General features: G+C 42.4%; 1 protein-coding gene across 8 annotated transcripts in view; it reads left to right on the plus strand.

Annotated features, from left to right (window-relative positions):
• Positions 1–26,989, plus strand: part of APBB2 (amyloid beta precursor protein binding family B member 2) — a 107,360-nt gene that overhangs the window by 57,914 nt on the left and 22,457 nt on the right. For 7 of the 8 annotated variants that reach the window (XM_070948901.1, XM_070948903.1, XM_070948904.1 and 4 more), the window contains 3 exons: positions 4,536–4,682; positions 5,793–5,920; positions 26,388–26,502. In XM_070948901.1, the coding sequence (XP_070805002.1) occupies positions 4,536–4,682; positions 5,793–5,920; positions 26,388–26,502 (390 nt within the window). Of the gene's footprint in view, positions 1–4,535; positions 4,683–5,792; positions 5,921–19,879; positions 20,196–26,387; positions 26,503–26,989 lie in introns of those variants that run through there. The other variant, XM_070948908.1, reaches the window with a different exon arrangement.

Below are 26,989 nucleotides of genomic sequence, written 5' to 3' on the forward strand. Positions count from 1 at the left end.
GGGTTTTTTCCTATGTAGATAAAGTTGTTAAATGGCCATGGTGGGATGAAATCTCCAATCATCGCTTTCAGGCCTGTCAGACATTTTGTGTTGTTTATTCTGAGACTTATGGGAGACTGGGATAGCACTATTTCGGTTTTTTTGAACCTCTTCAGCCAGCCACACCCATATTTTATGACTCCTCCCTGTAAAGGTCAAATATTTATACTTATTAATTCATAGGTTTAAATGTATGATATTTTTGTAATCAGGGTTTTTTCCTATGTAGATATATATATAGTATATTATAGTATATTATATATATATATATCTGTCTTCTTAAGTTTTCACGGGTGTGTATATGCAAAAAATTAAAATCTCAGGTGTTTTCCCGTGTCATGTTAAATAAATTAGTTAAAATGTTTAAAATTCTGATTAAAATCCTAGCTTAAAATCTTCCAAAAATTTTAATTTTTTTGCATATATATATATATATATGTAGGTCTTTGGTTATTCGGGTCTTCTCCCGCGTAAAATTGGAGGTGTCTTGGCGACGTTTTGACGAAGTCTCATTCGTCATCTTCAGGCTGGTGTTTTCGGCTTCGTGCTTCTAGGAGCAGTATATATATAATATTTGATAGTGTTGTATCCAAATCATAAAACACAATTTCTTACAATAGTCCATAAATACTTCTGATCGGTCATATTTTTTTTCCCAAGTAATAACAGGGAAAATGTGTTATTCTTTCTGAAAAACAAAACAAAACAATACAGATTGTCCTTGATTTATGGCCATAATCGAGTCCAAAATTGTGGTTGCTAAACGGGACATTTGCTAAGTGAGTTTTGCTTCATTTTGTGACTTTTCTTGCCGCAGCTGTTAAGGGAATCACTGCTAAATTAGTAACACAGTTCTTAAGTGAATCTGGCTTCCCTATTGACTTTGCTTGTCAAAAGGTCACAAAACCGTCACAAGTGTGAGTCACAGGGACACAGCAACGGTCCTAAGTATGAACCAGCTGCCAAGCAGCTGAAGTTTGATCACATGATCACGGGACTGCTGCCAAGGTCGTAAGTGTGAAAAACGGTGGCGAGTCACATTTTTTCAGTGACGTTGTAACTGAGCGGTCACTAAACGAACTGTCGTAAGTCGAGGACTGTTTCAAAGCAGGGCTCTCCAAACTTAGCAACTTTAAGACATGTGGACTTCCACACCCAGAATTCCCCCTGCTGCCTGGGGAATTCTGGGAGTTGAAGTCCACAAGTCTTTAAGTTGCCAAGTTGAAGATTTCTGTTCTAAGGAGATTGGATTCCTGAAACATTTTATCTATCTATCTATCTATCTATCTATCTATCTATCTATCTATCTATTTGTTTTCTCAGGTTTTCGCGGGTGTTTGTATGTAGGTCTTTGGTTATTCGGGTCTTCTCCCATGTAAAATTGGAAGTGTCTTGGCGACGTTTCGACGAAGTCTCATTCGTCATCTTCAGGCTGGTGTTCTCGGCTTCGTGCTTCCAGGAGCAATGTGAGATCGCAGCTGTCTCTTCCTTTTAACTGAAGCCGAGAACACCAGCCTGAAGATGACATACTACAAACTCCAGAACTTAAGATTTTAAAATTTTAAAAGAATTACAATTTTATTTTACTAAGCTTTCGTCAGCCACTATTCTAAAAATACGCTTCCAACACGCCTTCCAGATTTAAGTTACGCCTGTACGTCTGTAATATTGGCAGCTTTGAGGCATAAATTCCCCCAATTAAAGCTGAGAAACAAACAGTAGTTACTAATAATATGATCATGTATATTTTTCTTCCTTCAGTTTTGCAAAGTAAGCCATATGTCTCTGGTAGTAAATTTATCTCTTCAAGGTGGAGAGAACTTCTATTTAATAATTTTAAAAAAAAAAAAATCACATATTTCTCAGGTTTAAATCCTTGCATATGGACCATATTTTTATTTATTTTATTTAAAGCATTTTTAGAGGTCTCCCATCCATCACGTAACCAATTCCAGATATCTCTAAATCAAAAATAAAAATAATATTGAAAACATTTTTTTTTAAAAAAAACCTACAAAACTAAACACATTACGAACAACAAAACACCTGGCGACGTTCTCTTCCCAATTTTTCGTTTAGTAACTACGCGAGGTTCAATCAGGACATAATGTTTTCCCGAAGTATTCCAAGAAAACTGTAATCATAAGAAATATTAAACGTGGGTTTTCGAGTTCCTGGTCTGCATCTTTAACGATCCATCTGTTAAAATACTGAAGTTCGCAGATGACACAACAAAGACAATGATGAATCCGCATACAGATGGGAGGTTGAAAAAACTAGCCTCATGGTGCAACCGGAACAATCTGGAACTGAAGACACTCAAAACAGTAGAAATGGTGGTGGACTTTAGGAGAAACCCTTCCATACTTCCACCTCTCACAATACTAGACAACACAGTATCAACAGTAGAGTCCTTCAAGTTTCTAGGTTGTACCATATCTCACGACCTAAAATGGACACCCAACATCAAAAATGTCATCAAAAAAGCACAACAAAGAATGTTCTTTCTGCGCCAACTCAGGAAGCTCAAGCTGCCCAAGGAGCTGCTGATAACAGTTCTACAGAGGAATGATTGAGTCTGTCATCTGCACCTCCATAACTGTCTGGTTTGGCTCTGCAACCCAACAAGACAGACAGGGACTTCAGAGGATAGTTGGAACTGCAGAAAAAACCATGGCTACCAACCTGCCTTCCATGGAGGACCTGTCTACTGCACGAGTCAAAAAGAGGGCTGGGAAAATATCTACAGACCCCTCGCATCCTGGACATAAACTGTTTCAACTCCTACCCTCAAAACGAGGCTATAGAGCACTGCACACCAGAACAACTAGACACAAAAACAGTTTTTTCCCGAACGCCATCACTCTGCTAAACAAATAATTCCCTCAACACTGTCAAACTATTCACTAAGTCTGCATTACTATTAATCTTCTCATCCTTCCCATCACCCATCTCCTCCCATAATGACTGCATGACTGTAACTTCGTTGCTTGGATCCTTACAATTTATGATTTATATTGATATTGTTTCCTGATTGCTTACTTGTACCCTATGACTATCATTAAGTGTTGTACCTTATGATTCTTGACGAATGTATCTTTTCTTTTATGTACACTGAGAGCGTATGCACCAAAGACAAATTCCTTGTGTGTCCAATCACACTTGGCCAATAAAATATTCTATTCTATTCTATTCTATTCTATTCTATTCTATTCTATTCTATTCCATTCCATTCCACTCCACTCCACTCCACTCCACTCCACTCCACTCCATTCCACTCCACTCCACTCCACTCCATTCCATTCCATTCCAATCCAATCCAATCCATTCCAATCCAATATCTATTCTATTGCATTCCTATTCCATTCCATTCCAATATCTATTCTATTCTATTCTATTCTATTCTATTCTATTCTATTCTATTCTATTCTATTCTATTCTATTCTATTCTATTCCATTCCATTCCATTCCATTCCATTCCATTCCATTCCATTCCATTCCATTCCAATATTTATTCTATTCTATTCTATTCTATCCAGCCAATGTTATTACCGGTTCTCCGAACTACTACAAATTTTTACTACCGGTTCATGCGAACCGGTGCGAACCGGGAGCAATCCACCACTGACCCATGTCCAGGTCACTAGGGCATGTTGTGGCTCCGTTACCTGAGCCTGTGTCATCGGCAGGAGAGGACTCCGAGAGTGAAGGAGAGGAGTTGGCAAGGCCTCCCTCTCCAGACCCTCCTCTTTGGCAATGCCTTCAGTGTCCGCCGAAGGGCAAGAGATAGGGCTGGGGCCAAGCACGTCCACGCAGCCACAGGTGGACAGTGATGAGAGTAATGAGTCTTGGCTGGATCCACGGCAGCGTCGCAGAGAAAAGCACGCGCAGCAGAAGAAAAGGCGTGCCCGAGATTAGGCTGAGTCACTGGACCACACCCCACAGGATATAAAAGGGAGCGTGGTGGCCAGTCAAACCTTGTGACGAACAAAGCTGAAAGCTTCCATGCCATTCTGCATTGCCGGACTTTTGCTGTAGACTTTGCTGGATTATCTCTGGACTTGATTGACTCCGTAATTACTGAGCTGTTTCTTTTGATGTACCAGAAATGGGGAGAAGTTATCTCTCCTCTTCGTAAGTAATAAACTCTTGGCAGGCAGCCACTAGGTTGTTGCCAAGTTCCGTTATCATAAGGAAAAGGATTTTGTCGGCTGGTTTGGTTTTTAACTCTTGGACGTCTGTTGGTGTGTGTGCGTGTGGGACGGGGACAGAACAGGGCAGAGAACCGGTTGTTAAATTATTTGAATCCCACCACTGGTTGTAAGTTGCCTTTATCAGGGCTGTTGTCATTTCGGACGGTCACTAAATGGATGACGATAAGACAAGGACTATCCCTCTGGCTGAACTCTTTATCTAAGGAAATGAAAACGTTCACCTAATTGGGTGGAAATCCATAAGGTCCGAAGCGTTATTCCTGGGATCTTTTGTCTTTGCAGTGCTTCGCTGTTCGTTCCTTGGGATGGGTAGAGATGGGGGAGGAAGATTTGGCGCCTGGAAAAAGCAGCGTTGCGGTAAACAACTGCATCCGGCAACTCTCGTACTGCAAAAACGACATAAGAGACACCGTCGGCATTTGGGGAGAGGTAAGCAACGTCGCCATTTTATCCGTAAGTCCTTCCTTCGTTCTGTCCGGCCACTTGGGTCTTCCCGCTTCTTTGAAGGGCCACGCCAACCTTCTCTGGGAGAAGATCTTTTAGACAACGCACCTACTATCTTGATACGACTATTTGTATTTTGGATGGAGAGATGGAAGGCTCCTTTGCGGTTGTAGCCCTGACAGGAACTTCTTTCTCTAGCTTTCGTCATCCGTGATGGTGATGAGAACTTCATCAGAGAGCCTTCACTGTTCTAGGAGAGCCTCAGTGGAATGTTTCCTGCCTGGAAACTTCCAGATGGGTATCCATCAACTCCCAGAATTCCCCAGCTACTGTAGTTCTGGCTGGGAATTCTGGAATCCGAACTCCACATAAAGTTGTGATCATCTATTTTTATTTACACCGGGGTCTAAACTTAGACCTTGGCAATTTGTGGACTTCAATTCCCAGAATTCCCCATCCCAGCATCACCAGGACTAGATGCTGCTCTCCGATACCTGCAGCGAACCCTGCTCCCTTCTAGCACTGATAACGTTCCCTAGTTGGGTGATGAAACGTCTGCCAGAAAATCACCAAGCTTGGAGAGCAAACCAGGACCCCGTGGTTATATTTTTCTTATGCCCGCCTTCTTTTTCTGAAATAAGTGTTACAAGGTGAAAAAGATTTGTGCTGAATATTTTTTTTTAATTCCTTTCTCCCTCTCTCCCTCTCTCTCTCCCTCTCCATCTCTCTCCCTCCCTCTCTCTCCCTCCCCTCCCTCCCTCTCTCTCTCCCTCTCTTCCACCCCCTCTCCCTCTCCCTGCCCCTCCCTCTCTCTCCATCTCTCTCCCTCTCTCTCTCCCTCCCTCCCTCCCCCTCTCTCTACCTCTTCCTCCCCTTCTCTCCCTCCCTCTCCCACTCTCTCCCTCCCTCCCCTTCCCTCTCTCCCTCTCCCTCCCTATCTCTCTCCCTCTCCCTCCCTATCTCCCTCCCTCCCTGTCTCCCTCCATCCCTCCTCTTTCCCTCCCTCCCTCTCTCCTCTTCCCTCCCTCTCTCTCTCCCTCTCTCCCCCCTCCCTCCCTCCCTCTCCCTCCCTCTGTCTCTCTTTTTTTTACTTAGGGAAAAGACATGTATCTCATCCTGGAGAACGATATGCTCAATTTGGTTGACCCCATGGATCGTAGCATTCTTCACTCTCAGCCCATCGTTAGCATCCGAGTTTGGGGAGTCGGTCGAGATAATGGCCGGTAAGTTCGCAATAGCTTTTGTCTTTCTTTACGAGATGGACATTTGTTAAGGCGCGTATTTCCGATAGACGTAGCCGCCGATAACCTCTTGGATGTATCTTTGTGTTCTTCTTCTTCTCGTTGTTGACTAAATGGCATTTTAAGTACGTCGGTAGGTTTATCATGACACGGAGGTATCTCACCAACGTCTGCTGTCTTCTCTCGTCTCCTTTTCTGGCACAACCATGGTGAAGAGATTTGAGACCTGATTTCATTTTAGTAACAATAGACTTACAGCCCTCTCTAAGCGGTTTACAGAGTCAGCCTCTTGCCCCCAATAATCTGGGTCCTCGTTTTACTGAGGAAGGAAGGAAAGAAGGAAGGAAGGAAGGAAGGAAGGAAGGAAGGAAGGAAGGAAGGAAGGAAGGAAGGAAGGAATAGCAATAGGTCGGTAAAGCACTGTGAAGCAGCATATAACGAATTTTGATCTTGTAACCATAGGGTGGGGAGGAAGGGGCTCCGCAGCGGTCCCAGGTGTGAAAAACGGTCACAAACCACGTTTATCCCTGCTATTGTAACTTGGAACGGTCACTAAACAAATGGTTGCAAACTGAGGATTACCTGTAATGTAAAACTAAGCACTAGGGCAGTGTTGGTGAACCTTTTCAGCACCAAGTTCCCCTTCCTTTCCCCCACTTTTCTCCATTTCTCACCTTCTCTCCTTCTCCTGTCCCTCCTTCCTCTCCTTTCCCCTTTCTTCCATTCCTCTCTCTCTCCCTCTCCTCTTCTTACCCTCTCCTCCTCTCTCCTTCCTTTCTCATTTTTTGTGGGATATTTTCCTTGTTTGGTATCCGAGCCACTCCAATATTCTAGCCTTCCAGTAAATTAATAATATTTGACAAGATGAGGTCTGCTGGCAATCCTTTTCTGCATTGCTGATTTTCCACTCCCCATCCCATGTTCCACTGCTCTGCCTTGCGGTTCTGTCCAGCTTTGTTGGGTCTCGTAAGTGCCGGAGACCGTCCCCAGGGATCAAAGGAAGCCTTTGTTATCACAACAGTGTCATTCACAGCCTTGTGATTCAGTGACCACGCTGAATTTTTAACGTTCCCCATTGTTCTCCTCCTCTGGCATTTTCAAGATTCTGTTTTTTAAAGTTGGATCTTAGCTACTTGTGGAAATCGTCCAGTTTCCATCCATTATTCCTTGTCTGGCCTTCGGGTGCTTTGGAAAATAGCTTGACCCCCTTCCTCCTCTCTGTGGCAGCCCCTCAAATATTGGAAGATGCTCTCCTGTCTCCCCTGGTCCTTCTCTTCACTAGACTAGCCATGCCCAGTTCCTGCAACCGTTCTTCGTATGTTTTAGCCTCCAGTCCTCTCATCATCCTGGTTGCTCTTCGGATTTATTTGAGGGAGGTTTTTTTTTGGTGTCAGTGAGAAAATATTTGATCCTGCATTTTAAAGCATGTTGGCAAAGTCTTGATTTTTTTTTGAAAAGGCGCTGGGATTTTAAGCTGTTTAAGCTTCAGGTGTCTTTTGATGCCTCGGTGTTAACGTTTAACGGAGCGAGCAAGATTCCTTTAGCTCTTTTATCTTGTCATGAAAAGGCAGCTCAGAAAGGATTTGATTGAAGCAAAATTCTACCTCCAACATGGGCCTTCAGAAGTCCTTTTCCAAAATATCAGAGCAACAACGGTTCTTAAATCTTCCTCTTGCGTTGTCGATCATTCAGTCCTCTTCTGGTCAACTATGGGCAAAATATGAGTACTTTATTCTAGACAGTTGTTGGTCTTAGTTGCGAAGTATGGACCACATTCCTCCAGGCCTTCCTGTCCTCTACCATCCTCTGGAGTCCATGTAAGCTCCCGCCGACTGCTTCAGTGACTCCATCCGGCCACCTCGTTCTCTGTCGTCCCCTTCTTCTTTTGCCCTCAATTGTTCCCACCATTAGGCTCTTCTCCAGGGAGTCCTTCCTTCTCATTAGGTGGCCAAAGTATCTGAGTTTCATCTTCAGGATCTGGCCTTCTAAAGAGCAGTCAGGGTTGATCTCCTCTAGGACTGACCGGTTGGATCGCCTTGCAGTCCAAGGGACTCGCAGGAGTCTTCTCCAGCACCAGAGTTCAAAGGCCTCCATTTTTTATTCTTGGGCTCGTAGGCAAATGGTATTCCTTGCAAATGTTCCCATTTAGCTACATACACAGCCAAGCTGAAGGATCCATTTTTTCCTCAAGTTATCCTTTTGACACACACACACACACTCCTAAACCCAAACATACAACATTGTGGGACCTTGAAGCATTTTTCATTCTCGAAACCAGGGGTAAAATCCAGCAGGTTCTGACAGGTTCTGGAGAACTGGTAGCGGAAATTTTGAGCAGTTTGGAGAACTGGCAAATGCCACCTTTGGCTGGCCCCTGGAGCGGGGTGGGAATGGAGATTTTGCAGTATCCTTCCCCTGGAGCTGGGTGGGAATGGAGATTTTGCAGTATCCTTCCCCTGGAGCAGGGTGGGAAGGGAGATTTTTGTAGTATCCTTCCCCTGGAGCGGGGTGGGAATGGAGATTTTGCAGTATCCTTCTCCTGCCACACCCACCAAGCCACGCCCACAGAACCGGTAGTAAAAAAAAATTGGATATCACCACTGCTTATGACCATTTTTCTTACGACTTACAACCATTGCAGCATCCCCAGGGTCACGTGATTGACATTTGGACACTCGGCAACCGATTCATATTTATGACGGTCGCAGCATCCTGGGGTCACATGATTCCCCCTTTTGCGACCACCTGACCAGCAAAGTCATGTGACTAATTTAACAACTGTAGAGATTCACTTAACAAATGTGGAAAGGAAGGAAAGTCGTAAAATGGGGCAAAACTCACTTAACGAATGTCTCGCTTTAGCAATGTAAATTTTGGGCACCACTGTGATCGTAAGTGGAGGACTACCTTGCAAGCAGTTTAACAATGAACCCTTGTAAATCTGTTTTGCATGTAATCTGCATCTACGTAACTGCTCTATATTTCCCTCTTTCTTCCCGTAAAATCCTGTGTCAATTTAGCAGCTGATAAAGAGAGCTCTGGATCCCCAAAGCTTGAGCCTTATAATAAAATGGATTAATAGAAAATAAAGGTGTTACCTTCTGATCTTGGATAATAAAGGACTATTTCTCAAGCTTGACAATTTTAAGATAGGCAGACTACAACTCCCAGCCAGTATTCCCCAGCCAGTATTTATTTATTACTAGGTGATAACCCAACGTTGCCCGGGTATTTATTTATCCCAATCCCCCTTACCAGAGGGAACCCTTTTGTGGAGTGCTGTGAAGCCGTTACCATGGCAACTCCACTGTGCTGTACAGTAGAAGCCATGTTAAGGCACAACAGGCTGTATCTTAACAGAACTTGAATCCAATATGCACACTATCACTGTCAAAAGTACTGTGATTTGACACTGTAGATATAATTCATTCCTTTTCATTTCAGCGGTGTTCAGCAGGTGTTCCAGAGTTATGCTGGAACGAACACACACACACACACACCTAGGGATGTTAGGGGTGTCTTACCCCCATAGTATTTTTTTCCAGAGAGTAAGTCATCTGTGTACCAAGTTTGGTTGAAATTGCTCGAGGCGTTCCAGAGTTATGCTGGAACATACACACATACACACATGCGCGCACACAGCCATTTTTATATATATAGAAGATTTGTTCAATTTATTTCCGGCCGGAGTACCACCACAATGAGATGAGCAGCAAATAAATGTAACAATTAAATAATAAATACATACCTAAAAGATCTTTTATTTAATAGTAGCCTCAAACAATAACTTAAGTCTTTCCTGGACAAAAGAAATGATTGCACAACGAACGCATGCCAATTAAACCACATGTATTTCTTTTGCAGAGTTTTTTTGTTTTTTTTTACTTTGATCCCGGGCACTTAATAGTTAATTTGAGCTGGCGATCAAACGGGAGAAAGGAACCTTTTAATAATTGAATAATAAGAGATGTGTAGAGGGCAGGGCGAAGCGGGAGGAGTGGCCGAGATCTTTTCCTAGACAGAGAAGCGTGTGAGATTTCGATCGTTATTTTTTATTTTTTTTATTTTTTTTAAAAAAAGCGATTTTTAAAACAGGAAGGAAGCCGGGTGAGTTGCTCAGAAAAAAAAACCCAGCGGCATCTTTCTGGATTGCATCCCCCACCCACCCCCACCCCCCGTCACTGAGCAAAGCGGGGAATTAGAACATCTGGCGGAAGAGTTGATCGGTCCAACTTGATGCAGAATGAATGAGCTGTCAAGCCCCATTCCCTAGGGATGCTTGGGGGGGGGGGGCTCTCCAAAAGAGGGGTGGGACTTGGTTGAGGAATGAAAGGAGGGGGAGATATACGCTTTGTGCTGATCTCTATGCAAAGGTCTGAAGGGGGGGCGAGTGGAGGGAGCCTGGAAGAGCCTCCCCAACGAGCTGCCTGCTTCGGCCTGCCGGCTTGAGAAGACTGTCGTTATTTCTTGCCCTTAAATGAGTAAGGTCAGAAACTTAACTGCGAGCGGCGGTGGATGGATTTATGGAGATCCGGTGCTGAATAAGCAAAGAGCTGCCCCTTTGTCCTGCTTTGCTTCCCCTCCGAGTCTGAGGAAAGCCAGTCTTTGCCGGCTGAAGGATCCCGTGTTTCTTCTCCAAAGTGTGATCAAAAGCCAAGGATGCCTCTCGTTTTGTTTTGGGGGTGTTTTTTTTGAAGCCATGGCACCTAACAGCTGCTGGACAGGCTTAGCTGGACCCACTGTGGTGGTCGAAGGAGATTTGCGCTGTGAGTAGACTTCCTCCGTGAGTAGACTTCTCCCCTTGGCAAAAAACGGCAGGAAACTGGAGGGTCTTGGATCCCTCAAGATCTTTCTGGTAGCTTTTTCTTTTTAAAAAAATAATTGTATTTATATTCTTTCCTTTAACCTACACGAGTGTTTGGTGAACGGTGTAATTGTCCAGGTCAAATTACGTCAAACAGAATACGAATAGCCATGATAATAATATTTAGGTATACATGAATATTAATGGGACGCGGTGGCTCAGTGGCTGAGACGTTGAGCTTGTCGATCGAAAGGTCGGCAGTTCGGCGGTTCGAATCCCTAGCGCCGCGTAACCGGGGTGAGCTCCCGTGACTTGTCCCAGCTTCTGCCAACCTAGCAGTTCGAAAGCCCGTAAAAAAACACAAGTAGAAAAATAGGGACCATCTTTGGTGGGAAGGGAACAGCGTTCCGTGCGCCTTTGGCGTTGAGTCATGCCGGCCACATGACCACGGAGACGTCTTCGGACAGCGCTGGCTCTTCGGCTTTGAAACGGAGATGAGCACCGCCCCCTAGAGTCAGGAACAACTAGCATATATGTGCGAGGGGAACCTTTATCTTTTATACATGATAATAATCTTTCAACTTTTAACATTTACCTCTGGCAGTTTTTTATGGGTGGATTATTTGGTCGGAGACTTGTTGGGTCCTGGGAGGGGGGGGCTGTGATGGGGTTCGGCCACCGACCCACTTAAATGGGCACCTTGGCGCCTTCATCGCCCCCCCCCCTTCCTCCCCTTGCTGGACAATTTGTTCTGAAGAGTTCAGGGGGTCGGATTGGGGAGGAAAATGTTGAAATGTTGGCCAATATGAACCGGATATTGAAATATGGAGGTATCTGGAGGCGCCAACCTGGTCTTCTTGAGATTATACGAGATGCTAGGTTCTTATTTTCGGGTTCTGGAGCATTTGCTGTTTCATTGGAGAAGCGTGGAAGGGAACACGGGATATTTTCTGTAGCCTTTGCTCGATGGATGACACCCTCTTGCATTATTGCTCTAATGAATTTGTTAATAACAGAGTTTTGCAAGTTGGAGACCCACAAACGCACCCCAAGATGAAGAAAAGCCTCCTTCCTTTGAACCAAAAAAAACCCCGAAATACACACTCTACGTGAGAGAAATGCTGTTAGAATCGGTGATCAATCTCAGCTTTTATCCTTGCTCTCATCTGGTGAAGAATAGAAAACAGAGAAGTGTCTTAGCGGTGTGTTAAATTATATATATATATATATATATATATATATATATATATATATATATATATATATATATATATATATATATATATATATATATATATATTTATTTATTTATTTTTAAGAAACCTCATGAAGGTGTTTGAAGAGAGGTTGTGTGGACGAGCAGAGTCCTATCAATCTTTCTTTTCTTTTCTTTTTCTCGCCCCTCGGCCCACGTGTGGAGAAATTTCCGCTTTAACAATTGTCTGGCCTTAACTGCGGTGGTTTTCCAAGGATGAAGGATAAAGACGGCGGACTTTTTTTTTTTTTTTTTTTGCTGTTAATGTAACCCGATCCGTGGAAAATTGCACAAAGCCATGACTTTAATTATGCCTTTAGAGCGGTTACTTCGCCATTAACATAATTCAGCGACAACGAGGAAACGGGCCTTTTTAAATTATTAATTTCTGAAATGTGTTTTGAGAGGCACACGTATTGTAAATAATTTATTCTGGCAATGGAAAGCTCTTTCTTTCTTTCTTTCTTTCTTCCTTTCTGTCTTCCTTCCTTCCTTCCTTCCTTCCTTCTTCCCTCCTTTCTCCTTCCTTCCTTCCTTCTTTTCCATCCATCCATCCATCTTCCTCCCTCCTTTCTTTCTTTCTTTCTTTCTTTCTTTCTTTCTTTCTTTCTTTCTTTCTTTCTTTCTTTCTCTCCTTCCTTCCTCCCTCCCTCCCTTCCTTCCTTCTTTTTCCTTCCTTCCTTCCTTCCACCCTCCCTCCCTCCTCCTTCCTTCTTTTCCATTCATCCCCCGCCCTCCCTCCTTTCTCTCTTTCCTTCTTTCCTTTTTTCCTTCCTTCCTTCTTTCCTTCTTTTCCCTCCATGCCCCTTCCTTCCCTCCTTCCTCCCTCTCCCTCCCTCTTTCTTTCTTTCTTTCTTTCTTTCATTCTTTCTCTCATTTTCCTTCCTTCTTTCCTCCTCCTTCCTTCATTCCTTCGTTCCTTCTTTTCCATCCATACTCTTCCCTTCCTTCCTCCCTCCCTCCCTCCTTTCTTTTCCTTCCTTCCTTCCTTCCTTCCTTCCTTCCTTCCTTCCTTCCTTCCTTCCTTCCTTCCTTCCTTCCTATATACACTGCTCAAAAAAATAAAGGGAACACAAGCAGAAGACATCCGAGAGCTGAATGAATGAAATAGCCTTATTAAATACTTTGTTCGTTACATACAGTAGTTTTGTGTTCCCTTTAGTTGTTTGAGCAGTGTATAAACTACTGTATGTAAAGAACAAAGTATTTAATAAGGCTATTTCATGCATTCAGATCTTGGATGTCTTCTGCTTGTGTTCCCTTTATTTTTTTGAGCAGTATATTTTGAATATATACATCACTTTTGAAAACCGTGCATGTGATTTTTGATGCACGAGATCTGTAACGGTTTAATGTCGCAGCCGGACTAAATATAAGAAGGGGAACTACTGATTTGTGACACGAATGGATGATTAGAAAATGTAGGAGTCTAATGAGATCTTTAAAAACTGTCGCTGTGGTACCCTTTTCAGGTTGCCTTTAATTCTGTTCAATTTTGCTTAAAGGTGGGAGGGCGGAGAAAGTTATAATAATTGTGCCCGTCTTTTCAGATTGGAAGTGGAAAATATGATTTGGAACACAGGTGGATAAGCACAAAACACCTGTCAGGAATCCTTCAAATCAAAGCATGCTTCTTCCCACCTTGTTTTGCAGGTGCAAAAGTCAATCCTACAATCCCAGGAAAATGCACAGTTACACTTGAAAGCAGGGGTCTCCAACCTTGGCAACTTTAAGCCTGGCGGACTTCAACTCCCAGAATTCCCCAGCCAGCTGGCTGGGGAATTCTGGGAGTTGAAGTCCACCAGGCTTAAAATTACCAAGGTTGGAGACCCCTGCTTTAAGAGTTGTTGACTTGAGCTCTCCATGGTCCAAAATACCTTTTATTCCACAAATCCAAAGCCTAGCACATATCTGATAACGATATTCTTATCTTCAAATGTTGGTTCTTGGAGGAGGATCTGGGAAACCGGAGATCAGTCGGTCTGAAGCACCCTATCTAACAAAACAAAATTCAACGTAGAGAAAAGTAAAGACTTACACTTAGGGAAGAAAAACCCAAAGTACACATATAGACTGGGTGAAACCAAGCTTAATAGCAGGAACAATTGAATTGGGAGGGACTTCTAAGGATTTGGCAGAGCAAATTGGGGCATTAATTTACCTGAATATCTCTCTATATATAAAAGCGAAAACCACTCACACATTAATCACGAAATCTCCAGAACTGTAAAGCCTACAAACTTGAAATTTGCCACGTATGTTCCTCTTGGCTTCTAGGTGCTCACTAAGAAAGGATTATTCGAAATGACTATCAGAGCAGTAGTATTTCCTATATTATGATTACACGCTCTGATGCTAAGGAGTTCTACTCCCCCTCCCCACCTGAAAAGAAACCTGTTCCAAATGCAAAACACAAGCAGAGGAGAGGAGTTTCACTTTCAGTTTTACTTTCACAGCAGCAAGCAGCTTTACTACAAAACGGTTGAGGTAAGCCACGCCCAGCCTCCTTCCTGTCTCTTTCTTGCTCACACAGCAAATACTGTCTTGAGTTTCCAAACACCCCTCAACTCTCTCACACACTGACAGGATGCTAGCCAGATGAATACCGATGGATGCTGCGGGCTGGGACATTCTACTGTCCCCCCACCTCTGTTCCAACTGCCAGTTGCATTATATTAACACACACTGATGCTATGGAGTTACACATTCTACATTAACTTTCAGGCTGCAAGTGTCAATTTATCAAGCCCAAGCACATAATTTTATAGTGAAGCACGGGCGTCCAGCTAGCTGATCAAATGGGGATCTATTCATTTGCATGCTTTTCATAAAATATTTGGATGTCATATTTCTTAAGGTGCAATCAAGATTTTTATAGCCATTCATACGGTCGAGACAAAATTGAAAGCTATAAAAAGCTGCTTTAGAATTCAGCGTTCGCCTTGAAGTAGATTTTTTTTTTAAGAAAACACACCCAGCCTTACGTGGTACATTCAGCTGCATAAAGAAACTTACTCAAAGAGCATGCAATAATATAATACAGATAGTCCTCAATTTACAGCAGATTATTTAGTAACCGTTCCAAGTTAAAACGGCGCTGGGAAAAAAGTGAGTTATGACCATTTTTCAGACATAACCACCGTTGCAGCATCCTCACGGTGACGTGATCAAAATTTGAAGACTTGGCAACTGGCATGTACTTATGCCAGTTGCAATGTCTTGGAGCCACGTAATCTCCTTTTGCGACCTTCTGACAAGCAAAGTCAATGGGGGAACCAGATTCACTTAACAACCGTATTGCTAATTTAAGAACTGCAGTGATTCACTTAACAACTGGGTCAAGAAAGGTCATAAAAAGGTGGGTGGGTGGAAATTAAATTCTCTATATATCCTTTATATTTAGCATAAATTCTCCCTTCCTTCCTTCCTTCCTTCCTTCCTTCTTTTCCATTCTCCTTCCTTCCTTCTTTTCCCTCCATTCCCCTCCCTCCCTCGCTTCCTTCCTTCCTTTTCTTTTTCTTCCTTCTCCTCCATTCTCCTTTCTTCCTTCCTTCTTTTCCTTCCTTCCTTCCTTCCTTCCTTCTTTTCCATTCTCCTTCCTTCCTTCTTTTCCCTCCATTCCCATCCCTTCCTCGCTTCCTTCCTTCCTTCCTTTTCTTTCTTTCTTCCTTCTCCTCCATTCTCCTTTCTTCCTTCCTTCTTTTCCATTCTCCTTCCTTCTTTCCTTCCTTCCTTCTTTTCTCTCCATTCCCCTCCCTCCCTCCCTCGCTTCCTTCCTTCCCTTTCTTCCTTTCTTCCTTCTCCTCCCTTCTCCTTCCTTCCTTCTTTTCTATTCTCCTTCCTTCCTTCCTTCCTTCCTTCCTTCCTTCCTTCTTTTCCCTCCATTCCCCTCCCTCCCTCGCTTCCTTCCTTTTCTTTCTTTCTTCCTTCTCCATCCTCCTTTCTTCCTTTCTTCTTTTCCATTCTCCTTCCTTCCTTCCTTCTTTTCCATTCTCCTTCCTTCCTTCTTTTCCCTCCATTCCCCTCCCTCACTCCCTTGCTTCCTTCCTTCCTTCCTTCCTTCCTTCCTTCCTTTTCTTTCTTCCTTCCTTCTCCATTCTCCTTTCTTCCTTCCTTCTTTTCCATTCTCCTTCCTTCCTTCCTTCCTTCCTTCCTTCCTTCCTTCCTTCCTTCCTTCCTTCCTTCTTTCCTTCCTTCCTTCCTTCCTTCCTTCTATTTATCTATTTATCAAGCTGGCCTGGCCTAAATCTTCCCCCTTTTTAAATGTGGAAATTTTAAATTTTTAAATTTTAAATTCGTCTTATTTATAGGGGTATGGGTAAGGCGTTTTAAATTGGGGAGCCATTTTAGATTTAATTCTGTTTTAAACGTATTTTAATTGTTTATATTGTATGTTTTTAATTTTGGCTGTTCACCGCCCCGAGTCCTTCGGGAGAGGGGGCGGTATAAAAATCTAATAAATAAATAAATAAAATAATAAATATTGAGGTGATATGGCTGGCCACGCAGAAGCAGAATAATGGTTAGACCTCTGTTGCATTGTAAGATAAGACAGATGTGCTATTAAGTATGGAATGGAGGCTGTAGTAATATTCCTTCCTTCCTTCCTTCCTTCCTTCCTTCCTTCCTTCCTTCCTTCCTTCCTTCCTTCCTTCTTTTCCATTCTCCCTCGCTTCCTTCCTTCCTTTTCTTTCTTTCTTTCTTCCTTCTCCATTCTCCTTCCTTCCTTCCTTCCTTCCTTCCTTCCTTCCTTCCTTCCTTCTTCTGATGTGATATGGCCAAGCAGAAGCAGAATAATTATTTAGCTTTTACAGCCATGAATATGGACTTGAAAGATCCGTGTGGTTTACAGCATAACATCCACAAACCAGTGGATTATTGACGTAAGCCTTTCCATTATTAGTCCAAATGAAACTTAAACCCAGACAAAATAAGAAAGAGGAAATGTTTTGGGTGGATCCAGCAGAATTCCGTTTTTAATACTCTGAAGTTAGAGTTATTAGATTGAGATTTCAACTTTGGTGTGGCGTTGCCTTATACGAGTTATATTCGGCACTCAGTGCCGAAAAGGGAGCACGCTTCCGCGCGCACCTGAACCACAATCCAGAAGAGGAGCTGTCCAGGGCGCATGTGCGCACCCGAAAATGAACTTCCGGTTTCAGCTACTGAGCTTCCGGTTTCAGCCAGCTATTCTTCTGGGTTTCTGGCGCGCATGATGGCAAACCTAGAAAAGGAATGGGCAATGCCATGCGTGCCAGGCGACATGGCTCCGTGTGCCACTTCGGGCACACGTACCATAGGTTTGCCATCACGGCCTTATACCCTCTGGCCAAGTGTTATGGGGTCTATTACAGGGGTGAAATCCAGCAGGTTCTGACAGGTTCTGGAGAACCGGTAGCGGGAATTTTGAGCAGTTCGGAGAACCGGCAAATACCCACCTCTGGCTGATCCCAGAGTGGGGTGGGAATGCATATTTTGCAGTATCCTTCCCCTAGAGTGGGGTGGGAATGGAGATTTTGCAATATCCTTCCCCTGCCACGCCCACCAAGCCACTCCCATAAAACCAGTAGTAAAAAAAAGAATTGGATTTCACCACTGGTCTATTATCAGAATATTTGTCTGATTGGAATTAGTTCAATTGCTATTCTCGATCTTTTGGGCATTTTAAAGGTTTTCAATCATTAGATCACGACCGATCGGTCAATAAATCTACTATCAATTTGTAGTCTTCAGATCAAAGCGTTGAGTTGCGCAGCTTAAATTTATAGGTTGGTTAACAGTATGAATGCAGTCACCCGAAATTCAAGGAGTTACTCTACCTTTGTAATGATTGGGAGTATCATTTCTTTCCAGCTATGAGTGAAATCAATTTATTTGCAGAATGTACTGTAAAGAGCCGGAAGGGATTGTGTTGGAAAATGAGAAGACCTCTTCTACTCCACACCAAGAATTTGTAATGTTGTTTAGATTTATTACCTTAAGCCGCTGACTTTGGTGCCACAATAAATCTCATAATCATAATCCTTCGTTTAAAACTTCATGGAAGTTTATATCAAACATTAATCTATTAATTACATAGATAGGAAATTCTGCGTCATTACTTAGTAGATGATTTGAGTGGTGTGGTGGCCTAGAGGTAGAGCCCTCGCCTCACTATCAGGAGGCTGTGAGTTCGATCCTAGATAGAGGCAGATATTTCTCTCTCGGATCACAATGAGAATATATTTGCCGAACAAAACTCCGCATTGTGACAGGAAGGGCATCCGGCCAGTAAACACTCCGCTAGCTCCATTTAGTTGCCCAGACTCCACCCCGCGAGGGATTATGGGATCATTAAAAGAAGATGATGATGACGATTTATTAGATGGTTTGATGATATAATTCTACTGAAATTATTGTTGTTGTTGTTATTAAAACCCACATCAGTTTTCTTCAGAAAATGCATTAATGATTTGATTACAAGAATAAAAAGTCATTTCTTATATCCATGGTAGCGTTATAAATATGTAGTGATGTTTGAAAACAGTCTTGTTGACTTGCGAAGATGTTCCCGAACAGCTCACCATTATGTTGGAAATGCAATAAAAACTGTGGAACATACTATCATCTTTGGTGGATTTGTCCAGCCGCAAAAATGTTTTGGGCTAAAATTAAGAAATGGCTGGAAAAAATAACAGATCAACCTATTGATGGAAAACCAGAGACATTTTTATTAGGAATATTCACTAGAAAATATACTAAAGAAATAAAATATTTGATTTTACATATTATAACAGCCGCACGAATCTCATACGCACAAAATTGGAAAGGGAAAAACATACCAACAGAGGAAGAATTGATTAAAAAAAATACTTAAACTGTGCCGAAATGGGCAAATTAACAAAAGAACTTAAAGAAAAGGAAGATACGGAATATTACGTAATATGGAACAAATGGTACCACTGGCTGGAGACCAGAAATAGTGAACCATAAGGAAAGGGGAGAAGTTATAAATGTAAAATGTGTATAGGACAATGTATGAAGTGTGCAAAATTAATATTATGATTGTTAATTATAGCGTAAATAAGAGAAAGGGACAGGAAAGAAAATGAATAATATAAAGGGAATTGGGGGAAAATGTAAATATTAGAAGATGACCATTACGAAAAGTTGTAAAAAGAGAATATATATGTGTGTTTTGTGTTTTGTGTTTGTTATATTGTGTTGTGTTATAAATAATAATAATAATAATAATAATAATAATAATAATAATAATAATAATAATAATAATAAAGTAAATAGTCTTGTTACACCAGTATAAAGTGTTACAGACTTTCCAAAATACTGTACATTTGTAACACTTTATACTGGTGTAACAAGACTATTTTCATTATTATTATTATTATTATTATTATTATTATTATTATTATTAAAGTGTTACAAATGTACAGTATTTTGGAAAGTCTGTGTCAGATATAACACTGACTTTGATTTCAAGAGATCATGACAAGTTTAAAAATTTAGGAGAGGGGGGGAAAAAAGGCACAAACTACAGCAGTTGTCTTTATTATAAAAACGTTCATAATATCCAGCCTTAATTTATGCATCTTTTTTTTCCTTGCAATAATAATTAATAACACGAATGTTTTCCTGGCATAACCTGAGATCATTGTTTTAAAGTTATGATTATTCAGCCCAAAGGATCCTTTTCAATCCCGCGCACAAAAAGGATAACGAAAGAAGAAAAATAGCAAATTTTCTTTCAGAATCGGTACAGATTCCAGGGGGTTCGCCTTAAAAGAAAGGGGGAGCGGAAAATCCTGCATTGTGTAGCACCAATGCATTACTTATTCATTTCTCTCTTTTTTTTTTTTTTGACGTCGTCGCTTTCAATGTGATCTTGCCTTGGAAAATGCAGCGAGAAAGGAACGCATCTGTCGTCTGGATTTCCTATTTGTGTGTGATATTTTAAGCCTGTATTTTGTGTTGCCTGCCATTCAGTTGAGCCTCGCAGGCCTCATGACAACTTCCAAAAATACCTCTAAACGTGGACAACCTCCAACTTAGAACAGAAGTGCAGAAAGTAAAAATTGTTGTCCGGCTTAGTCAAGGACAACGGGACAGGGAAGGTGGGAAGGAGCTGGGTTTCTCTGTCTCTTGTGCTTTTCCTAACTTTCTCTGCTCTTGTTTTTTCCATGCTTTTCCGGATTCAGAGAAAGGTAAAAATGATGGCTTTTTTCCCCCCTCTCCTCTATTTCACTCCCTGCCTGCCTTCCATTTGTCATTGTGTTGCTTTGCAAGTTGTGGTTGAAGTATTGGATTATGTCCCCTCCTAAGACAGAAAGAAAACTAGAGGGAACCCATTTGTCTCGAGGGGGAGGGGGGGGAGAGAGAAAAAAAGAGAGGTTATTTTTGTTCCATCTGTTCATTTCTGAATGATCTACTTGGCCCTTGTTCTTAAATTCCAGCCAAGCAGAAATTTAAACCATGTTTGTTGTCTTAATTTTCAGTCTAGTCGTACACTGTAGATTCAGGAAATACATGTCTAGTCCATGAGTGAGAAGGATGACCAGGGGAAGGAAGGAAGGAAGGAAGGAAGGAAGGAAGGAAGGAAGGAAGGAAGGAAGGAAGGGGGGGAGAGAGAGAGAGAAAGGAAGGAAAGAGGGAGAGAGAGGAAGGAAAGAAAGAAAAACAAGGGAGAGAAGAAAGGAAGGCAAGAAAGAGAGAGAGAAAGGAAAGAAAGAAAGGGGAGAGAGAAAAGAAGGAAGGAAAGAAAGGGAGAGAGAGAAAGAAAAGAAAGAAAGAAAAAGAAAGAGGAAGGAAGGTAGGGAGAGAGAGAGAAAGAAAGGAAGGAAAGAAAGAAAGGGAGAAGGAAGGAAAGAAAGAGAGAGAAAGGAAAGGAAGGAAGGAAAGAAAAGGAGAGAGAAAGGAAGGAAAGAAAGAGGGGAGAAAAAGAAAGGAAAGGGAGAGAGGGAGAGAGAAAGGAAAGAAAGAAAGAAAAAGAAAGAGAAAGGAAAGAAAGAGAAAAAAGGGAGAGGAAGGAAAGAAAGAAAAAGAAAGGGGGAGAGAGAGGAAGGAAAGAAAGAAAGAAAAAGAAAGAGAAAGGAAAGAAAGAGAAAAAGAGGGAGAGGGAAAGAAAGAAAAGAAAGAAAAAAAGAGAGGAAGGAAGGGAGAGAGGGAGAGAGAAAGGAAGGAAAGGAAAGAGAAAGGGGAGGAAGGAAGGCAAGAAAGAGAAAGGAAAGAAATGAAGGAAGGAAAGAAAGAGGAAGGAAGGAAAGAAAGGAAGAGAGGGAGAGAGAAAAGAAAGAAAGAAAGGGGGAGAGAGAAAGGAAGGAAAGAAAGGGGAGAGAGAAAGGAAGGAAGGAAAGAGAAAGGGGGAGAGAGAGGAAGGAAAGACAGAGAGAGAGAGAAAGAAAAAGAAAGAAAAAGAAAGAAAGAAAGAAAGAAAGAAAGAAAGAAAGAAAGAAAGAAAGAAAGAAAGAAAGAAAGAAAGAATATACTTGCCTCTGTAGATTGATAGATTGTGGGCAGAATAGGGTCCTCCTTCCACTCAGCACCTCTTCTGATCTGATTCAGAAGACTCTTCTGAATCTTCTAGAAGAGATTTCACAACTGAGAGTTGGAGAAGAAGGTGCCCTAGGAGAAGAATGAGATGCTCTTCTACACACCAATTCTCAGTTTCTTTGTTTCCTTGGGAAGAAATCGGGATCTTGTGATTGCTTACAAACTTTGCCGAGAGTAGAAACCTGCGCATGAGTTTAGATCCCACCAACATCTCATGTCTTCCCTTTACGAAAGACGTAACAATGCTGTCTGGAAGTAGGAAATTGAATTGTGTAGACTCTGCAAACCCTTTTTGAATGTCACATTGACCCTTTCAATTGAAACCATTTTAACAAATTAAAATCTGTTTTGGATATTTTGGTAAGGTTGGTTGGGTGGGTGGGAGTGGGGGTTGGAGTTTTGATCTTCTAACTGCTGTTGAGGTACAACTTCTCACATCCTTTACAGGTTCCATGACAATTTGTCACGGCCAACTCACCATGGCCAATTCGCCATGGCCAACTCATCATGGCCAACTTGCCATAGCCAACTCACCATGGCCAACTCACCATGGCCAACTCAACATGGCCAACTCAACATGGCCAACTTGCCATAGCCAACTCAACATGGCCAATTTGCCATGACCAACTCGCCATGGTCAACTTACCATGGTCAACTCAACATGGCCAACTCAACATGGCCAACTTGCCATAGCCAACTCACCATGGCCAATTTGCCATGGCCAACTCGCCATGGTCAACTTACCATGGTCAACTCAACATGGCCAACTCAACATGGCCAACTAACCATGGCCAACTAACCATGGCCAACTTGCCATGGCCAGCTCATCATGGACAACTCACCATAGCCAACTCACCATGGACAACTCGCTATGGGACAAATAGTTAATCGAATCGAATCATTAAAGAAAGGATGCAAGAGGAAGGACAGAATGAAATATGAATGGCAAAAATTAAAATAATGTGTTATTTATTTTAAATCCTTAAATAGAATGGTTCAATTGTCCCCACGGCGAGTTGTCCTGCGGTGAGTTGGCCGTGATGAGTTGGTTGTGGCGAGTTGACCAAGGCAAAGTTGGCCGTGGTGTGTTGGCTGCAGCGAATTGGCTGTGGCAAGTTCTCCCATTGTGTCCCTTTACATTATAAGGAAGTTGAGTCATGGCAACTGGGAGACCTTATATATGTCCTCAGAGGTGGGCTGCTGCCGGTTTGGGCAAATTGGTAGTTCCAACCTACCCCAGCACTATCCTGTCCTATATCGTGTGCTCACATTTTTGGTGCTGAGCAAACCGGTAGTTACAACTGGCAGAACCCACCACTCTATGTCCTCCAGGGTGGCCTTTCTGGATCCCTTCCTCTTAGCAGTCCATCTGTCAGCTGAAGTGTCTGACGTCTACTTTCTGAAGCCGTCGTATCTATGTGCAAGCTGTTGAAGGACGTCAAGAGGAATTATTTAGCTGTCCGTCAGAAGACCGCATCCTTAATGGACTTCAGGGGCTTCCGAAAGCACCAGGGAATTCAGAGCCACATCGGCCAAGCGGCCTCCTTACTAATTCTTGGCGAGAACCTTTCTCAGGGATGAGGAAATGGTTTTCCTCTCCGTTCATATTTCATGAACTTCCTGGAGAAATTGAAGAAGCGTTATTACTGTGCTTTTAAGTAGAAAATTCCGAGCCACAAGTATTATAAATAACTATAGCTCACTATTGTAGTTTTTAATTGTTAATTGCAAACGGAAGATCTGATTCAGCAGTGAGTTTCCAATATTCTTACCACTGGTTCGCACATGCTTTACTTGCTCGCATGCCTTCCGCGCATGCGCTCAGACTCAAAAAACGTACCTAAATAGGACAGCAGGCCCACTCACGATTTCTGCTACCAGTTCGCCTGACGAACCGGCTGAATACCACTCTAATCTGATTAGATGTTGCAGCAAAATTGGGAGGTTAGACCCCAGTTAAGATTGTCAGCCAGATGGATGCATTTAGTACTGTATTTCCCCCAAAATAAGACCTAACCAGAAAATAAGCCCTAATGCGTCTTTTGGAGCAAAAATTAATATAAGACCTGGTCTTATTTTCGGGGAAACACGGTAAATGAGGCATGTGGGGAAGAATTGTTTGGGATTGAACGGGACTTGATAGCACTGGGGAAAAAACCCTTTGTCTTAGTCAGACGACCTAGTTTTGACTATGTGTTTTGATTTAATTAATAATTGAAGTCCTTTTAATGTCTCGACCTCGCCGGAAAGGTGTGATGGCTAATGCTGATGGATCGCTTTGTAGTAGACAGCTTCTGGTTCTCCTACATCCTCCCTAGACATTTACACTTTATGTGGCTTAAAAAAAAAAGCAAAGGCAGTTATCTTCTAATATAGTTTTCCCGACTGAGAATATATCTGCTGAAAAAAAAAACCTCCGCATTGGCAACAGGAAAGGCATCTGGCCAGTAAACACTCAGCTCCATTGAGTTGCCCTGACTCCACCCTGCAAGGGATTATGGCGGTTGTTAAAAGAAGAAGAGGAGGAGAAGAAGGAGGATAGTTTTCCCGACCTGCAAAAAGCAACTTTATCAGGATAGTGCGACAAATGTGGGGAATGAATTGAGACTTTGTGAAGGAAGCATCCCAAGAAGATGATTGAAGATAACTGTGGGCAAGTCCAGCAGATAATTGAAGGAAGGAAGCTCATGTGGGAGGGATTTTGTTGGAATTGTGCAGCGTTTTATCCCGAGTGGCGTCTGTGATATTGGGAGAGTTGTTTGTGGGTCAGTTGTGTAAAGAAATGTCTAGCCAGGATGCCGGTTCTCCGTCCTTAGGACCGCGGGAAATATTTCAATAGGATTTTACCCCTTGGGTGGAAAAAATGGAATGTTAGCCTCCCATCAGCTGGAAGGCATGAAAGCTGCAGAAGTCTGGATGAATTAGATAAACAGCCTAGATATTAATATATTGAACACTTATTTTGTGAACGAATGTATTTTATATATGTATGTATGTATATGTATATACATGCATGTATATGTATATAGTATGTGTGTATGCGTATATCTATATCTATATCGATCTATCCATCATCTATCTATCCCCTACCTACCTATTATCCATCCATCCATCCATCCCTCTCTCTCTCTCTCTATCTTACTATGTATAATCTATCTACCTACCTATCTGCCTATTGTCCATCCATATCTATCTGTCTGTCTGTCTGTCTGTCTGTCTATCTATCTCTATCTATCTATCTATTTATCATCTCTATCTATCTATCTAATCTGCCTATCTGTCTGTCTACCTACCTCCCTATCATCCATCCATCTCTATCTATCTTACTTTTTATAATCTCTATCTATCATCTATCTATCTATCATATCTATCTATCTATCTACAGTCTCTATCTCTATCTCTATCTATCTTACTATTTATCATATCTATCTCTATCTATCATATCTATCTATCTCTATCTTACTATTTATCATCTCTATCTATCTATCTATCTATCTTTCTAATCTGTCTGTCTGTCTGTCTACCTTCCTATCATCCATCCATCTCTATCTATCTTACTATTTATCATCTCTATCTATCATCTATCTATCTAATCTGTCTACCTACCTACCTGCCTATCATCCATCCATCTCTATCTATCTTTATCATCTCTATCTATCTTTATCATCTCTATCTATCTATCTATCTATCTATCTATCTATCCATCCATCCATCCACACACACATATATATAGTCCTTGATTTACAACTATTCATTTAGTGCCCCTTCAAAGCTACAACAGCAATGAAAAAAGTGACTTATGACCATTTTTCACATGACCGTTGCAGCATCCCCATGATCAAAATCAGACGCTTGGCAACTGACTCATAATTACGACAGTTGCAGTGTCCCGGGGTCATGTGGTCCTCTTTTGTGACCTTCTCTACAAGCAAAGTCAAATGGGGAAAGCCAGATTCAACAACGATCACAATGGTGCTACTAACTTAACAGCCGCAGCAATAACAACTGTGGCAAGGAAGGTCGTACCGTGTGGCTAAAACTCACTTAACAAATGTCTTACTTAGCAGGCAAGATTTTGGGCTCAATTGTGGTCATAAGTTGAGTTGATATAATAACTCCTTGAATTTTTTACATCTTATCAAATGAACCATACATTCCCCCCTTAGGGGAATCAATTTCATACATCTTTGCTGCTACTATCCATAGATTTCATGCCATACGCTAAATAAATGAATCTGGGTTAGCAACCCTCATCTGCAAAGGGCCAGATAAAAATTCCCTAATCGAGAAGAAGAAGGTCGGAAGACATTCTTCAGATCTTCGCCTTCAGCCGTGGAACGGAATTCTTTGTCAGACCTGATAGCCATCTTTTACATTTGGGCCTTCAGGCCTGCCACATTTTCTTCTGTGGGAAAATGGGAGGGGGGATTGCATAGAGTATGGGTGATATGTAGTCAAAATAACATTCCTTTCTCAGAGAATCAAGGACACCTTGCCCTGGTACTTGAATGAATGGGAGGTATTTCCAATTTAGACGGTGGATGATTGGACCATGTGATGGATATGTAGGTGATGGGCAGGGACTTGAACTTTCACTTGGGTGGGGAAAACCTGGAAACTTTCAGATTTCGGGTTTTCCCAGATGTGCCAATATGACATCTCTAATAAAATGGAACTTTGAGGAAATCAAAGCCTCAGAGTTTTCTTTCATTGGTGGAATTACTTGGAACCCTGATATTCTTCTCTTCCATCCTTTGTCCTTTTCTTCAGTTGGCGTTTGTCTCACTCTCTACGAGTGCCGTATGTTTTAATCGGTGTTTTCTTTCTTTTTTTTCTTTCTTGTCCAGGGATTTCGCCTATGTCGCCAGAGACAGAGAGACCCGGATTTTGAAATGCCACGTGTTCCGATGTGACACCCCAGCGAAAGCCATCGCCACGAGCCTCCACGAAATCTGTTCGAAGGCAAGTCTCCTTTGCTTTAATCGGTGGGCTTTGAAAGTCTACCATTTTTCCCAGCTGTTGTGGCCACCAGCGACCAGCAGAGCTGGTGGCAGCCTTGGACAGTGAGGAGGTTGGGGAGGAACTTGGGTCAGTCCTGGAGTCTGAGGAAGGCTCTGATGAGGACTCTGCGTCGGAGGCAGAGAGAGGGCCAGGGCTGTCCAACAGTTATCAGCTACCTTCGGAGTCGGAGATAAGTGGGGCAGAAGAACAGCTGGAGCCTGTTTCCGTTGTGCGCATGCGCAGAGCTGCCAGGAGAAGGGAACAGCTAAGGAACAAGGGCCGACTCAGGAGTAAAGCCACAGGTGGACGGTGAATGGCCCCTCCCACATTGGCTAAATGCATGCCTCAGAGCAGTGATGGCAAACCTTTTCAGCAACAAGTGCCCAAACCAAAATGTGCGTGCATGCACATGCGCTGGAGCACCGGAAACCCAAAACCAGCTGGCCAG

This window comes from Pituophis catenifer, unplaced genomic scaffold (assembly GCF_029215685.1).
Source record: "Pituophis catenifer annectens isolate HBS135680 unplaced genomic scaffold, rPitCat1.0.hap2 SCAF_8, whole genome shotgun sequence".
Taxonomy (NCBI): domain Eukaryota; kingdom Metazoa; phylum Chordata; class Lepidosauria; order Squamata; family Colubridae; genus Pituophis; species Pituophis catenifer.